The following is a 17568-nucleotide window of genomic DNA, read 5'->3' on the forward strand; positions in this document are numbered from 1 at the left end:
TGTATTTTCAAGTATAAAGCATAATCATAGGAAAATAAGCAGCAAGCTCCTGCTCAGCAGGTATCCAAAGCAGTTCTTGTACTTATATTGGTGTTGGCCAGCATGGAGCGTCTTGTTCCAGTTCCTGTAAGAACTTCCTTCTGTGTGACTGAACTAAGAGAGAGAAAGGGTTTTTCTTTCAGGTGCTCATGTGTTACCCAAGACAACTGATGAAAATTAAAAGCCCAAGTTGAAAATAAGTCTCTTGATCTTGAAGCCCTGTGATGCCAGGTCCTGTGTTGCTGTGCCAGCAGACATTGTGTGATTACAGGCAGAGGGGGGGGTTGTTTCTTGGTGAACAGTTCAGCCAACATGCGTTCATGCATCTGACTAGATGAGGCTGACTCCTGCTAACACAACAAATCTCTTATAAATAATTAGAAGATGAGTCCATGAAACTTGGACATGTCTTTATACTTTATTGTTCTTAAACTAAATTGACAGGTCTGCATGTAGCAATAGCCTTTTCATCAAGTTCTTAGTTACCAAGTAATCAGATCACTGTGGAACTATTACAATCTCGTGGCTGCAGGACTTCTCTCCTGAAAATGACATCTCCCATGTCACAGAATAGCAAGCTCTGCATGTTAGCATGAAAACACTTGTCAAGACTTCTAGGTCTAGCTGAAAAAATAATAATAACAACATCAAAAAAAGGAGTTATTAGAGATCTGGAGAGTCAGTGTTTTGGTGTTGAATACACAGGGATTCCTAATTTTATTGGAAAACAGACTGATTAGACATCTAACAGAGAGATAGCCTTGAAACTTGGTAGTGCATCTTTGAATATGAAATAATGACATTAGTGAATTTTTAGTGACCTTTTCAATTGATTGCCAAAGCAATTTGGTGAACTTGGACATCTCTTTAATTCAAGTTTAAAAGTAAAATGCCTTAATCCCTTTGATCATCTAGAATGCTCTAAATATTAAATTTGCTGCTGTTCTGCAGGGAGTTTACAAGTACAGTAAGAACAGCTGTTAGTTTCTGAATTTCTACTGTAACAACCTGCCATAAAACTTTAAATGCTCCAGAGTAGCAAGAAGCTGCTACAGCTTAGCCTCACATTCTGTACCTCAAATATTGACCTTAATAATGCATAGTGGCAAACAGCATTTTCAGGAAAATGTGAGTACTTTTTAAGTAACGTTACCTGTGTAGAGTAAGCATGTTAAATTGTGGGTAAAAATTTTGTGTGAGGAATTGTCTATAAAAAAAGCTATATACAGATTAACTGTACTGGATGTTCTCTCTGAATACTGCTTGAGTCCCTGCTATTCATATGGGATATTACTGCCTAAAAGTGAGGTTGGCACCAGGTTTAATGGCCAAGGATCGAGTGCCTGAAGTTGCAGTGACTTCAGCCAAGCTGAAAGACATAGAAAAACTGTGCTGGTTGTAAACTTCTTTTGTTGTAGTACATTTTAAACTGAAGAATTTTAAGTGTTCATTTCCTACTTTCCTTCCAGCTTTCAAACATTGTGGTTTAAATGTGCGTGTGACCTCTGCAGTCACAGCAATGCACTGGAATGGTCATTCATGTCTGGATATGTTTGCTGACTTCCTCTGGCAATTGCAGTGTTCAGGTCAGTGTTAGCAGGTAATAGCGGTTTCATGTGTAAGCTGCACTTTTTGTAATTCCTAAGTCCGGCAGAGCACCTGCTGTGTATTCAGCTCAGCCTAATACCTAGCTTCACATTCAAAGTGCTTGAATACTTTTTGCCTTAAAAGTCTAAGATTCATTCAAAGTCTAAGATTTAGGGCTTAAAAGGAACACCTAACAATGTTTTCCATATTCTATAAGCATACTTTACCAAGTAATTCAAGTTTGGTGATTGAAATAGATGCACTTACAGTTTCCCTGCTGTCAAATCTTAGTTCACTCAAAGACACAAAAATGGACAATGAAAGTTTAAAGCAGAGAATTGGAATAAACTGTTACTTGTCTGCTGTATCTGATACTTACCTCATTTCTCACCTTTTTTGACCTGTTCTAGATGTAGGAAGGAGCAAACAGCTGAATCTGGTACCTCAGTTTATGAGTGGGAGAGAGGCCCTTGGCACTACAGATGGCCAGCACAGTGTGGGATGGTTTAAAGGTACTGAGCACAAGATGCTTTGGCTTGTTTGGCACCTACCTGCATCGTTACTTGGTGAGACATTCCCTGAATGTTTTTCTAAATGGAGCCCACAGTACCTCTGCACTTGAGCATCCCAGTCCCTGACCAGAGGCAAAGCTCTGTCAGCCTGTCCTGTAAAAGGTTTTTGCAAAGTAGTGAGACAAAGTGTGGAAAAGGCAGTAGCAGCAGTTTGACCCAAACAGCAACGTGGCAATCTACAGGTGCAGGCTAGTCCACGATGTCTTCCAAGATCAAAGTTTATTTCACACTGCAAATTCTCATTACAAAAGCAAAACAGAATGATTTGGAACTCGGTCAGTTTACTGCTTTCTCACTGACAAACAGAAATGTTATTTCATCCCACAGATCTACAGGTGGAGAATTGCAATCTGTGCAATATGCAGATTCAAGAAAACATTAGTTGGGTAACTTGATGTTTTCTTACAACATAGGGAAAGCAAAGGTGGCTTCTCAACAGGAGCAATTTTAGAACTGTGTTTGTAAATACTGTATTTCAAAGACATGCTGTTATAACTTTTTTTCTCAGATAGATTGTTCAGCACTGGCCTAAGTTTGCAAAGGACTTGACATCTTTTACAACAAAACTGTTTAGTATTTTGCCACCCCAACTGGTGTTGTGTGTCACTGTTTTACCTGACCCCTCTAATCTTCATGGACAGTGTTCTCTTTAGTGCCTGCCTGTACTGTTCCTTGTACAATCACCTGTTCTAGTAATGTCATAAAATGTGTGTTAACATCCATCCTGGGGCAGTGTAAACAACTGCGGGAAACACAAGCGGGAGAACTTTGACCAGCTCAGCGTTCTTTCAAAGTCAGTTTTGTCTCATGAAAAATTGCAGTTTGTCTTCAGAGCTTTAGGAAGTTCCTTACACCCAAAAGCAGCAGCACAGGTGCAATAAACAGGATTCAGTGCTTGCAATTAATTTTTTAATGTAATACTGTAATTAGATATTTAATTTATTATGTTGATGGATACTAATGACCACTCTGTCTGTAATAGGAGACTTGCTGTATCCAAAATGCAGGTGTCCTTCAAGACCATGGTAATTTCCTTTATGGGTTGATCTTAGAGGCTTGGTTGGTTGGTTGTTTTTAAGAGTGGTAGAGGCTCTAGATTTTATTAGCTAGCCACAAAAATGTGTTCATGCTCAGCATGAAAGCCTACTCTTTTTTACTCTGACCTTGACTAGCAGAACTGAAAACTTAACAGGTTGAAACAGCTCCATCAGACACTGCTGGTTTAATTACTTTGCAAGTCAGGATGTTTCTGCAGTAGTCACAAACATTTTACCTTCTAGGTTTGTTCTTGCTTTCTTGGCCAACACTTTCTCCTGAGGTAGAATTGTTATTTTTATTATGATACAGTCCTTGGCTAACACTCAATGGTTTCCAGTTCAATTTCTTCTGTTGTACTTGCTGTAAATGAAAGGATATTATTATTGATTGGCAAATAGATTGGAAGGCCAACATTCCAAAATTAACTGTGCCAAGACATTTTTAACTTTTTAATATTAGCTCAAGCTTTCTCATCTAAAATTAGGTTTTAAATACATATTTTCAAAATATTTAACTGTATAAAGAGCTTCTCACAATCTTTAAAATGACGACTTCTTCCAGTACAAGGCTAAAGGCACCAAGAAAATTTAGTCCATAGGGACCGTTCTTATATCTCTCTCTTCATGACTTCTGAATGGAGGGCTCTTCTGAGATAAAATTGGGGCTGAAATTAGGTCTCTGCTTCAGACCATTTCCTGGGAGATCACACAAGTTTCTAGAACTGTGCTTTCTTGAACTCTGCCATATGTTACATGAATATGTCTATTCAGTTCAGCTCTGTGGGAAGACTGGCTTCAGCTGGAGGAAGAGGCTTTATCTAAACAAAATCCTCTATATTCTGGCATTATAGGCAAGTTTTCAGTAGCTACAGAAGCTTGTGAGTGGTGTATGCACCATGAAAACAGCAGCAACACTTAAGAGCCATATGTGAGCAACAGAAAGAAAGAGGCAGCTCAAACCAAGTTAATTTCTTCTTCTATTAGGTTTTGCAGAGTTGACACAAAGTCTGGGCCATGAATCTTAGGATGCTTGAGTGTCTCTGTTGTTCCAGTAAAATACTGGTAGCTAGGCTGCTTGTTGTAATGTAACACTTATTATAGAAGAAATATAGACCTTTTACCTAGAGGGCAAGAAACCACGAGGGGATCTGCACTTACAAAGAAGGCAGGTAAACATCTGAAATATTTTGAAGTGTTAAAGGAAGTCTCCTATTTCAAAGATGTGCCTAAGAGCTTGATCCCAGGCTCATAACATGCACCTTGTCTTTCTGCCTAGGCCAAATATCCCTGGCAGTAGCTTGGAAATTTCTTCTCTAATATGTCCCTTCAGTGTAGCTCTTGTGTTCCCTTGACCTGCTTTTCATGACTGTTGTCTTCAGTGTCAGGTTTTGATATTACTCAGTGTTCATTGGAGTCTGCAACTGGACCAAAAGTGAGCAGATGAAGAGGGGGTTTGAGAGGAGGAGATGCAATCCTCCATTGAGGATTGAACTGAAATAGGGGCCACTCCCAAGGGTCAATTGATTATTTTCCCCTAGGATACACCTTGCTGACATGAATTCAGAGAGTGGCTGATGCTCTTGACTTTGTCTCTTGCCCTTTGACGGGGGGTTATTTCAGCTCTGGCCTTTTCTCCCCAAGTTTTGCAATCAGCAATGTTGGGAAGTATTTTATTATTTCTAATGTGAAACAAATAAGGTAGCTGTCCTGTGGATTGTTCTTCAACTAAACACCTGTTATTCAGTAGCCTCAACTAGTAAGGAGTTAGAACAGGACAACTGATCTGAGCCCTTCAGTCTTGTTTCTCAGTGGCCCTATTTAGCACCTTTATGGTACAAATTTTAGGCTCAAATTTCAGGCTTGAAGACCCTATACCCTGACTACATTTTTAGAGAAATACCTGTTAGTTTGTGTGTTGTCTTCTTTTGAAATAGGTGCAGAGATTTATTACACAGCCACATGAAGCAGATTAGAATGGCAGATACTGCAGCGAGAAATGTGAAGAGAACTGCTACAAAATGCAAATCTTCATAGATAATCTCTGTAGGGAAAATGGAAAAAATAATATTATAAAATTGATTACAAGCAGATTGATGCTTAAACACAGGGTAAAGCCAAGAAGTCCCATTTAGTTTGTACCATAAACATTGACTATGATGGTGCCGTAGGCATTGGTTCCATGCTCCTCCATTACAGTGACAAAATAGTAGCCAGCATCTCTCATGCCCACATTCCGAAGCTGTATAGAGCCATTTTCAAAAGTAGTCACTCTGTCCTTGTAGACTGTGGATATGTTGGCAGAATTCCCACTTCTCCACTCAACAATGCTGGTGGTGCCCCAGCTTGACACATGCTTCCACTCAATGGTGGCCACGCCTCGGCAAGAGTATTCAACTGAGAGGAGGATGTTTTGTGCCACTGTTGCATTGATGTTGGGTTGTGGGACCACTAAGGATACTCCTCCGGGAGCTGAAAGACAAAGGAGAGTGATGAGTCTGGAGGTGATGCTGCACCAACTGTCCCAGGCAGGCTGGAACCTCTGGATCCTGGTGATTCATCCTACCTATCTCAGTGATCTGTTTTAAGAGAGGATAGATTATGCTTTTCAATAGCTTCTTCTTTCTGCTTTCCATAAAAGAAACACTCATACTTGAAGACTACATACACATTTATAATTTGTGATAGCAAAAATCCTTCTACCATAGTGGACATGTATTTGCATATGTTTCAATGTTTTAACACCCACATAGAAAGGGACTTTGGATAAGCATAACATTTTCTGAAAACTGAGCAAAACTGAGCAATGTTTTTTTGTTCATCAGTAACTGGCTTCCTTTAAAAATCCTGCACTTACATGGAAAGTTTAGTTGCCATGTCCAAGGTAATCTGTCATGTTCATTAACTACCATCCCTCAAAAGCAAGAACTGTAGTAGGCATAAGTATGTGAAGTCTTGGCAAGGACCCTGTCATGTTTTCAGGATGTGTAATGAACATTAGAAATATCAGCTTCTTAAAGGCCACCAGTTAATAAGCCAGTGCAGATAAATCACATGTATCCAAAGGTATGCAGTCCCTGAGAAGCCAGGGACTTCATGTTCCTGATGATATCCGGGCAAAAATGCATATAAAAGAATATTTAATTTTCATCTACTTCCTCCTGATGTGATTACGGAGCTGTTTGTGACACTGTGAAACTGAACTGACGGCTTAGTTTAATGTGTAACTGCAATCATTTCTGCTTGCATTTGGTGTTTCTGCATGAAGATTTGGATGAACACCAACACTGGAGTTTTAGCTGGTATACATTTTTTCTTTTGATTAATGGCTTGTCTGAGACCCTTGGCTAAAGACTGAAATCCTCTTATCTACCCACAAAAATCAAAGCAGACAAAAGGCAGATAAAGCACACAGTAAGGCTGAATGCCTTTTCCTGGTTTGGCTTGGAGCAGCTCACCTGCTCTACTCCCTTACTGTGGGAACAGCCTGACTGCAAGAGCAAAATGAAAAAGTGCTGACCTGTAAATGTCTGTAACCCAGTGGGGGAGTGAGAATGAGACCCTCAGCTACACTGCATGAGTGCAAAGCAGGACACCTGGGGATGATCCTGGAGGTTCTGCAGAGTCTTCAGGGATAAGAATGATTAAGAAAGGCAAAGAAAAAATTCTCCAAGGGAAAAAAAAAATTGGAAAAAATCTTAAAGCAAGAGCCCTCCACAGCCACCACAAATGGAAGAGATGGGTGAATTACAGCCTGACTTCAGTGTATTTGGGATCTGTAGCAGAATTCTCTAACTCTGCTGGTCAGGATAAGGTAGGGGAGCTCAAGAAGCCAGCTCAGTTCCCAGGCGCTCATCTATGGTACCAAGTAGGACCTAGGCATTTTCCAAATAACATTCCTGGGCTTCTCCTTTCCTGAGCATTGTCCATACTCATGCTGCCCAGTCCCCCTGCAGGAACATCATGCTTTCTGGGCAGCTCAGTGCATCCTCAGCTGAGCTGTGGTCTGCTGTTCAGCCTGTGTGCAGGAGAGACTAACCAGAGCTGTGAAAACGAGGTTTGTGCCAGCTACAGAAACAGAACAGCCGGGAACCTCTGGTAATCGCTGCAAATTGTTCCAATTGTTTTCTGGTCCGTGTGTTTATTTAAAGCCCTTTCCCACTGTTTCTGACCAGGCAGGAGCTGAGTGTCTCCCCTCAGTGACCCTTTCATGTTTTTTAGAGGCTTTGTTTTGAACATGCAATTGCAAAATAAATGTAAAAAAGAGAGAATTAAAATCTTTCCATTAAATGATTTGCAAACATGTTCTGTCCCTATCTGGTATGCAAATCTAAAAAAGGCAGTGCAGTATCTATCTAACCATTCAAAAACATTTTTAGTAGGCAGTGTGCCTAGATCACCTGAACCAGTCTATCCACCAGGCTGGAGAGCAAACATCACACCCACATGCAGCGCCCTACGGAAGGTGACTGCTGTGCTGCCCGCAACACCAGCCCCTTCACACCCAAGAGAAGCGCGTACAGGGGCTGCTCAGAGCTCATGGAGTTTGCCGTCCTGGCACGCTGCTCTACTCCAAAGTATTTGCCTGGCCAAGAGTCAAGGTGGGAAGTGCAGCTCTGCCTACCCGACCTGGCCGCGGCACCGCAGCTGGGCCGGCAGAGTGCTGGGCAGTGAGTGGGAATCAAACAGGCTGGCGGGGCCAGCAGGAGCTCTGAACTGGGGGACAGCTCTGACACGGGCCTCTGATACCCTGCGGGCTGCTTCTCCACCCTTTGGTGTCCTGCTTGCGCGTCACTTCTCTCGGTGGAGCGCCGTGACCGAACCACACTCGCTGGCGGCGCTGACACCCCGCTCCCCGGGCCAGGGTGGGGCTGGCAGCAGCCTCCCTCAGGCCCCTCCGGGACAGGACAGCACGGCTCCCTGAGGCTGCCCCATCCCCACTCACCCCCCGTGGGGTACTGGGTCAGAACCCACCTGCCCTCCTCACCGCGGCGTTTCCCAGTTAGACACCCCTCGGGCTGACTAACCGGGTTGTTTCCCCCTCCACGCCTGGTTCCCTCGGCCGCTGAAAAAGCAGCGGGGGCACGGCGGCTGCTGGGGCCGCCCCTGCCGGAGCGGGGTGAGGCCGGGCCGTGGGGCGCTGCCCCCGCGGCCGCGCTGCTCGCGCTCGGCACCCCGCTCTCTTCGAGCGGCAGAGGCGGGGACGAGCCTCCCCTGACCGTGTCAGGGAGAGAGAGCAGCGATGCCTGCCTGAGCCTTGGTACGTCCCGTCCCCTCCCCAGCCTCTCCCGGTTGCGGACGGGCCGGGCAGAGCGCTGGCCGCGGGCGGGGGTCGGCGGGCGCTCTGCACCGCCCGCGGATGCCGGGCTGAGCCGGGGCTGAGCCGGGGCTGAGCCGGGGCTGAGCCGGGGCTGAGCCGGGGCATCGCGGCGAGGAGCAGCAGGGAAGCGCCGGGGAGGGAGCGGGGGAGGCAGGGACGGAGCCGGACACTTACTCTGCAGAGCCCACCCGGCGGCCAGGCAGAGGGTGACGGTCCCCACGACGGCGCTCCGGCCTCGAGGGCCCTGCAGCGGTCCCATCAGCGGGAAGCCGATGCCCCAGGGGTTGCATTGAAGTGGCTGGGCCGGCGGCGCGGCCCGAGCCCGGGGGCTGCCTGCCCCAGAGGCCTCTCCCTCGCTTCTCTCCCTCCTCCTCCTCCCTCTCCCGCCGCGGCGCCGGAGCTGCTCCAGCTCCCCCCGCAGCGGCCCCGGGCGCTGCCCCGCTCACACCCCGCCATCTCCCGTCCGGGCTGGAGATGCCATTGGCTGAGGAAGGGAAGGCGCTGCCCGGCCGCCGGCCATCGCCCAGCCGGGATATGAGCGCGATGGGCGCAACCCTGCCCGGCCCTGCCGCGCCCGGCCGGAGCCTGGAGCTGGGACCCGAGCCCGGGATCGGCACATCTGGCCGAGGAGGTTGGTTTTAAGTGTGGGTGGGCATCTGCAAGGGAAATTTCAATTCAGGGTGCTAAAACTGACTTTTTTGCTCCAAGAAATCTGAGGATGATGCAGGTGAGACAGGGATGGGGGGAAAGCTGGAGAGCAGTATCTCTGTGTCCCCAGATATCATCTCAGGTGACCACGTTGGAAAATGAACCTGGTTCCCATCCCACTGTAGCCGGCACATGCACTAGGTGCTCCTCTCTCCCTTCTATTATCGTCCAGAGAAGGTCCCCAGCAATCCTTGTGCTTCTTTCAGAAGCACCGGACAGTGTGAGATAGTGGGAAACATGATAAGAAAACATAAAAGCATCCCAATCCTGAAAATTCATCCTTCCTCAGAGGCATTCCTGTATATATATACACTCTTCTGACAAGGGAAAGAGTTACACACTGGATCAGCCTTTTTGCAGATTTTCCATTCTCTTCCTTGCATTTCCCTCTCCTCAAGTTTTCTTTAGTAGAGTTGTGGAATAAAGAGAGACGTTTCAGCGTGCTGGTCAGCGCAGACTCCTCAGGGTGAGTGGAGGAGAGGACAATCACCCAGGCAGGGAGGGACAGCTGTGATCTGCCCGAGCCACCTGCGCTGAGCAGCCACTTTTCCCCTGCACTGTATGGTTTGCATGCAGGTTTTACATGCAGGTTTCCTTATGAACAGGTGATTCCCACAGGGGTCTGGATGGCTGAAGCACAGTTCTGGATGGAGGGCTGAGCAGGAGTGAGGCTTGTGCAGGGCTTAGCTGCAGGGGACTCACTCCTGCTGGGGCTTTGCAACCAAGTGTGACACTATCATGTGCTGCCATGCTCTATATGGCATTACAACTTCTTTCATGCACGTCTCGGGAGGGACTTCCAGGAATTGTCAGGCCTTGACAAGAGAGAGTGCAATCTTCATGGACTCCAGGGCCCAGATTTTGTTCAGGTGCAAAAAAATCTCCAGCTTCACCAACTTCTGGTGCATCTCCTGAAGCTTCAGCCATGATACTCAGATGAAGGGGCAGGGAAGGAGAGGTCAATGAGGACGTTCTGCCCAAGTGTTAGATCCCATGTAGGTTTTGCAGCCTGCCACAGTGCTGGGGTTACCTGGAAGTGTGTTTACACTGGATCTGCAGAGGCTGGCCATGAAATGCTTCCCTTCTGCCTCATCTGTCTGAGCTGCTCCTGTGCTTTGCCAAATCCTCTCTGCTGCGTTAGGCCAATGTCGTGCCTGGGTGTCCCTGGTGAAAATGTAATTGCATGAAAAAGTGTGTAGTGCTTTCCCTGGGAGAGATTGTGTCAGATGAAGTTTCTTCCTGATCCCATCACTTTATGGCAGTTTTATTCCTCAGAGCATTAAAGAAAGTCTTACGGTGATGTGCTTTGTGTAATTTTCCTTTTTTGTTTCTTTCAGCCTTTATTTAAATTATTTTTGAACTTGTGGCCCAGTGAACTATTTTGGCAGCACAACTTCTGAGCTATATTCTCATACAAAATTAATTGAACCCTGCATATTTTAAATGTATCTAACTGGTTGCACTGAGTAAATGTACTTTATTGGAAAGACAGACGATAGTAATGAAATTGAAATACAGGCTTGGAGGTCCTCTCAAATTTTCACAGTTTTGGCTGTCATAGGTCAAATGTTCAGTCTTACGATAAAAGGAAGTCCTGTGTTTGTGTTCAACATCAACAATTAACAGCAACAAACTTTTAAAATCCTCTTTTTAAAGGGAAAATTATTAAATATCTAGAGGTTAGAGGTTTTTTTTAGTATAAACTGCACCTCAAGAAATACATATCACAAAGTGCTCAGCATTAAGAAAGCATTATAAGCCATATTTCTTTGAAAGCTGGCTGGTTCCTCTCACCCGAGAGCCCCTTGGAAGCAATGCTTCCTCTCTCTGTGCTGCAAACATCCCCCCTGTAAGGGAGGAGGTTTCTCTTAGGCAGAAATGCATTGGAGTGTGAAATGGCAGTGCTGCCTGGCAGCTGGGCAGGGTGGGGGCCCACTGGCAGGGCAGGGGAGCAGCAGGGACAGGGGGAGTTTTGGGGCAGTCTTCTTGCCTGCAGCCCGTGGAGAAGTGTGGCCATGTGAGCTGCACTGTGGGGGCTGCTGCTGGAGGCCTTGGGGTACAGCCCATCCACAAGTGACTATGGAGAGAATCACTTGGCTTCAAGGAATCATAGGATCAGTCTGGCTGGAAGAGATCACCAAGCCAATCATTAATCCAGCACTGCCAAGTCCCCCACTAAGCCATGCCCATAAGAACCACATGTACATGTCTTTTAAATACCTCCAGGGTGATGACTCCACCACTTCCCTGGGCAGCCTGTTCAAGTGGTTGACAACCCTTCCAGAGAAGCAATTTTTAGTAATATCTTCTAGCATAACCTGAAGTCATTTCCTCTTGTACTGATGATGACTGGATTATTGATTAGCAACCAATCAAACTGAATTTAATCTGAGTCCTGCCAGCACCCCTTTACCTCCCAGCACCCCAAAGGCAATGGGGGATGAACTTCGGCAGATATCACCTGCTGTTGGGCTGGAGTTTGGAGAGGATGCTGTGAACATCCTGGGCTTTGGTGCTTGGGCACTGGTGCAAGGCTTCAGAGGGGGAACAGTTTCTGCCATGTGTAAGTGAAGGGGTGCACCCTGCCTGGCTCTGCTGCAGGATTTGGTGGTTAACTCAGAGTAACTTTACAGAAAAGCCAGATTGGAGTGTTATTCTTAATTTTACTTACCTTGGCATATTCATGATGAATTTTCCTAGCAAAGCTTTTTATTAAAATCTTGTCCAACCACATTCAGATGAGGCTAATGATATGCCACTCCAGGTTGTAGGTTTTTCATCCATTAGTGCTGCTCTTCTGGTTTCATTTTTCTCTGCTTGTCAATCAGCAGTTCTAGGAAATATAAATGTATCAAGCAATATAATACACACTGTAAAAAATTAGGTTGTCTTTGTTTAATTATAAAGTGGCCTTAAACTACCAGGCTCTGGGAATTACTTAGAAGGTCTGTAAAATATTTAGTTTCCCACTCCTACCCTGCTGTAAGCATTTGCAGATTTTACTGCTACATGCTCAGTATTTTAGGTCTTCCCTTTGCTTATTTCCATTATTTTAAATGTTTTTTCCTTTCTTCTCATTGCCAGATGGGAAACAACAGTCTCTCAAGTTTGTCTGGAGGGCCTGATTTCTCATTCTGATGCCATTAGTAATGGAACAAAACCACATTAACGATTGTAACAACAGCCAGATAGGAGCCAGAAAGCTCCTTTTGCTCTCTAATATGCTGCATGAGTACACTGAAGTGCTTTATACAGAGGGTTCGCTTTTTTTTTTCTTACCTTTTTGCATTGATGTCTTTTTTGGACTTGATAAAATGCTTGATCTTGTTTTTTGCTGAAGAAAAGATAAAAACCACCAGAGTTAAATATTTGAAGAGATTACAGACCTGAGATAGCCCTTTAGAGGTAATTTCATCCTGCAAGAAACCATAATAGAAAACTCAGCAAAGAAATGTTAACAGCAACTGCAGGGCATTGCATCTGCCTGGTCTGCAGAGGCTGCTCACCCTTGTTTTGGTTGATGTTGTAGTGAGAGCAGGAGAGAGCTGCAGGCTTCCAGACCAGCAAAGAAACATGCACCTGGCACAGAAGTAGTCAGAAAATAGGTAACATTCTGCTGGCCCCTCCTCCTTCACATGAGGTTAGTCATCCGTTCTTAGCTTATTCTGGTCTTCTGGAAGTGAGAAGAACATTTGTTGTGATGTCTTGGTGTGTAAAAACATTCCTTCTATTTGCATAAGATGAAAAAGGATTTTTCAGCATCTGAAGTAAAACCTGGTCAAATTTGCCTTTGCAGATTTCACCAGTTTCTTTTTGCCTTTTATTTTTTCTGCAGAGGCACAGTACAAAAAGCCCCTTTCTGACCTCAGATCAATCAATAGCTGTAAGAAGAAAGACAATGGGCAGTTCTGGTCTGACAGCATTCATTCACTTTTTAAGCACTTTTTAGACTGCCTAAATCTTGTGGGTTTGGCCTGTGGGTTTGCAGGTTAGGGAAAGAGAGGAAAACAATCAAATGATGATGCAGAAATGTTTATCTGAGAATGCACAGATGCTTAGTAGAAGGGAGCCATTTGGAAATAGCTTTTATCAAATTGGAGGTGCTCAAAGCACACCTTTAAGCGGGGATGGCTGACATTTGCCCATGGGGTGCTGCCGTGGCAATAAATATCTTCCAAGACAATACATCCTTCCTCTGTACTCACCGAGAGTGGAATATCACCATGTTCCTTCATTGGGAAACCAAAGTACAAGACTGCTTTTTTTCTAGGAAGTTTACATCAAAACAGAGAAAATAAATCCTCACTATCTTGAGTCTCTGAGGTGGTCTTTATCCTGCCTCTCTGAGAAACCTGTTTGAGTATTTCACCACCCTCACTGTAAAAGTTTTCTTCCTTATAGCTAATACAAATTGAATCTCCTCCAATTTAAAACCACTACTCATTTTCCTTTCTCTACAGCTGCTCCTTGGCCTTCCTCATCCCTATCTTTACACACCTGAGCAATGTCCTTACACTCTTCCCACGATACCTGTTCCTGCTCCACTGCCTGTGCGTTTAGTTTCTCTAGCAGGTCTCAACTCAGCCCTGCTGGTCTCTTGCCTTCCTTTCCTGATTTCTTATACCTGGGGATTGAGAGCTTTTGTGCTCTATGAAAAACGTGATTTAAGATCTCTCATCTCTCTTCTGCTCCCTTGCCCCTGAGCGCAGGTTCCCACAGGTGTCCTATTGACTAACTCTTTGAAGGATTGGAAGATTTTTTTTCTAAAATTCAGGGTCCTGGTTTTATTCTTTGCCTGACCTTTATCCCTCAGGATGTGAACTCCACTAGTGCATTATCACTGCAGCCCAGGCTGCCTCCAGTCCTGATGTCACTGATTAACTCAACTTGTGGTGGTAAAATTAAATACTAATGCAATTCCAATTAAATAAAATAATTATGTTCCACTTTGGACACTTTGGAAGGTCAGTCATTCCTACAACCCTTCACCTCACATCAATGTCCCAGGTTAATGTCTGTTGGTTAGTGTTATACCATACAAAGAATATACAAGAGGAGCCTTTATCACAAGGAAGATTCATCTGACCATTTTTCAAGTTTCTAGTTCAGCTTTGCAGACCCATGGTATTTTTTACTGTTGCTCATTAGCAATATAAATACTTTCAATTGCAGAATTCAGCAAAATGAATGGCACATCTGTCCACTGCATGCAGAATGAAAACAGTCTCAAAAAGGGAAGGGACAAGTGCAAAAGGGTCTCTTCTGTCTTCCCTTTTTCCCCCTCTTTTTTCCCCCTTTTTTGTCTCCATTGCTGTCCATTACCAGAATAGCACAAGCTTTTTTCATCTCAAATCTTGGGATGCTCCAGGTGCTCAAGCCTGTCTCTCATCTCTGATGTGATCACAGTCCTAGAATGCAGGATATGTACATAAAATCCTAATCTGATATGTACAGGTTGGGCAACAAGTAAAATTAAAAATGAGTAATAATTACGAAAAGCAATAATTAAGCATTATTAAGTTGGTCTAGTTGAAATGCATTGTTTAAATATTCACACTTCAGTCTTAACCACACTTTTTATGTGGATCACCTAAGCAGCTCTCCAATTCATTTGGCCTAAATTTGGGGCAAAGTATTTACTCTGACCTGTCCTGTCAACACAGCTGTGTCCTCATGGCGTCTGAGCTGCCAAAACCAGAACTCATTTTTCTACAACTGATGAGGCTCACTATGGCTTGCTGAAGCATGGAGCAGGGGCTGCCACAGGGTCTCTCTAGAGAGCCAGACCTGATGATCCTTGCTGCAGGAAATCTCCTTATCTGTGACGATTTCGGTGCCTGGACACAGCACCTTCGAGGCAGCTGGAATACAGAGCACTGAGGTGAACTGAATCCAGCCCGTCTGGCCTCGCAGACCAGCTGCTGAAGTATGTCAGGCATGTGGTCTTTCAAATAATGACTGTGATTGAGCAATGGAGGTGTAATTATGGTGTCTCCCATGGAAATAAGTTTGGGTAACTCAGGGCAGTCACAGCTCAGACCCTTGCACAGGCACAGTGGGTGGCTTCCCCTGGAGCACCACACATGGACATCACAACACCACTTATAGCCCTTATAGCCTGGGCCTTTCACCCCAACTCAGCCTGTGTGTGTGGAGGACTTAGGAACTGCTCCCAACACAGCAGAGATGGAAGCTTGATTTTTCAGTGCAGGATGGGTACGTGGCTGCTGCAGGAGTCATGCAGCACCATCACTGAGAGGACAGTTTCTTCCCTCATGTTTGAACAGACCCCTTGGGGTCCAGGATACAGAGACTCTGCTGATGAAGGACTCTAAAAGTTTAGATTTAGAAATCCAAATCACACTGTGTTCTTAACTTCTTATTGTTGGAGTTCAAGGGTGGCAAGCAGGGCTCTGAGCAGTGTCAGCATTAATACAGAAGTGGCAGTGGTTACCTCAGTGGTACCTGATTGCAGGGCTGAGAGAAATAAGGAACAAACAATGTTGCTGGGATTTGTCAGTCTGAACGCTGGGCTGGACCTCAGATGCCCTAGGGCTACACTGAATGGATTCCTCTTAAAACAGAGGGATAACTGAGAAAAGCTTCCACTTTCACTGTAGCCTTTTCCGTGATGGCAAATCCACCTCAGCCCTTGCCAACTTACTCTCCTTAATGGACCTTACCTTTAAAATGCTGAGCCTCATTTTAGTCTTAATTTGTCTAGTTTCAACTTCCAGACACTGGATGTTGCCATAAACCCTGCTCGTGAGGGAAAAAAAAGAGACAAAGTAGCATGCTCTGGGTAAGATTGATCTCGCCTAAATCTCAACATTGCAGTGCATAGCATCACTCAGGCCTTCCTTTGAGGACAACACAGCCAACAGTTTGTTTTAGGCTGTGATACATTTGATCTCTCTGTAGACACCTGCATTAGATTGTCCATGAGCCCACACTGACCTGCAGCTTGTTTGACCAGCTGAGCACACGATGTGGGCTGCTCCTCGCTGCCCATCCAGTCACTGGTAAGTGCAGGTCCATAGCATGATGCCAAGAATCACTCTCACTAAAGGTTCTGATACTGGATGGTAATTTCCTACTTGTAATTGCATTTCGAACCTGCCAGTTCTTAATCCACCTAATGCACACGGCATTGATTTTGTATGGTTCTTTCCTAATCGAATTTCAGTCTGATCCCATCTCAGATGCTCTAAAGATGAACTGTAAAAATGTCAGAGAAGCACAAGACAATGGAAGCCTCAGGGTATCTCAGTGGGTCCTGCCAGCCAAGGAAACAATAGAGTACTGCTGGATGCTGGTGTTTGCTGCTTTATGTAGCAGCTGTCTAGGCTGAGAAAAGTTAATCAAAACTGAAACTGTATAGAGTCATTGTCATGGACACTTCTAGGGTCAAGGAGATAAATCCACATGTGGAGAGGTAAACTGGAAGAAAAATAAGGGAATATGAACTGGAGGCTGTAACCCATGAACAGAATGGCTTCACAGGAGTTGTGTCATTATCCCCCATGCTGGCAACACCTCAAGGACCTTGAGTCTGCTGGACTGGAACAACTAGGCATATGAGCATTAAGTATAGGACAGAAGTACTTTTGTATTTATTTTACTTGCACCTAATTGCTTCCAAAACTTTGTCCGACCTTGATGAATGTTTTCTTTTTAAGCTTGCTGAGGGATGTTCGGAGGAGTCATATAAGGATGGAAAATGGTAAGCATTTGTGAGAGTTACTGTAATTGTGTTTTTGCCATCTTCACACAAAGCAGAGCACTGTTAGTGGTATGAAATTTAGGGAAGCTTTGCCAGGGCCAAGTATGGCTGAGTATGGCAGATATCCCTGACAGCAAAGACTCATGTTTGAAGTCTCTGTGAGTTTCTGTGGTGACACTGGGTGATAACATGGTGGCAGTGGTGACACTCTTCAGCAGTGTCCTTCGCTGCTCTCTCAGGAATCTGTGGATCTATTGCCTGCCATGCCAAACCTTTTAGCACAGAAAGGCTGCAATATCAAACTTTGGGTCTGTGCAGGGTAAAAGCAGGAGAAGTTGAGCACAACAGTGGAAAGGTATCTCCAGATGCAGGTATTTGCCTGTCAGAGCTGCTGTGTGGAATGGATCCTGGGTTCCTTCAAAAGCAACATGGCCTGCAGGGTGAGGGAGCGCATTCTCCCCCTCTGCTCTGCTCTGGTGAGACCTTATCTGCAGTGCTGCATCCAGCTCTGGGGTCCTGGCACAGGAAAATGTGCTGACTGGGACCAGAGGAAGCCACAAAGAGGATCAGAGGGATGGAGCACCT

At 45.0% G+C, this 17568-nt stretch overlaps 1 protein-coding gene across 1 annotated transcript; it reads right to left on the bottom strand.

The window, feature by feature from the left end:
* Positions 1 to 63: 63 nt before the first annotated feature.
* On the bottom strand, positions 64 to 8870 carry VSTM5 (V-set and transmembrane domain containing 5). The gene is made up of 4 exons (XM_063148863.1): positions 8727 to 8870; positions 5375 to 5704; positions 5136 to 5276; positions 64 to 3596 (listed from the first exon to the last, which is right to left on the bottom strand). Exons 1-4 carry the CDS (start codon positions 8809 to 8811, stop codon positions 3553 to 3555), a joined length of 600 nt encoding a protein of 199 aa, XP_063004933.1. The 5' UTR covers positions 8812 to 8870; the 3' UTR covers positions 64 to 3552.
* Between the last annotated feature and the right edge of the window lie 8698 nt (positions 8871 to 17568).

Source organism: Melospiza melodia, chromosome 2 (genome assembly GCF_035770615.1).
Source record: "Melospiza melodia melodia isolate bMelMel2 chromosome 2, bMelMel2.pri, whole genome shotgun sequence".
Taxonomy (NCBI): Eukaryota; Metazoa; Chordata; class Aves; order Passeriformes; family Passerellidae; genus Melospiza; species Melospiza melodia.

Coding starts and splice junctions, on each gene's coding strand:
- VSTM5 (XM_063148863.1), bottom strand. CDS start 8,811: ATGGGACCGCTGCAGGGCCCTCGAGGCCGGAGCGCCGTCGTGGGGACC. Junction 5,705..8,726: donor CGCCGGGTGGGCTCTGCAGA/GTAAGTGTCCGG, acceptor TTTGTCTTTCAG/CTCCCGGAGGAGTATCCTTA. Junction 5,277..5,374: donor CATCATAGTCAATGTTTATG/GTACAAACTAAA, acceptor TTTTCCCTACAG/AGATTATCTATGAAGATTTG.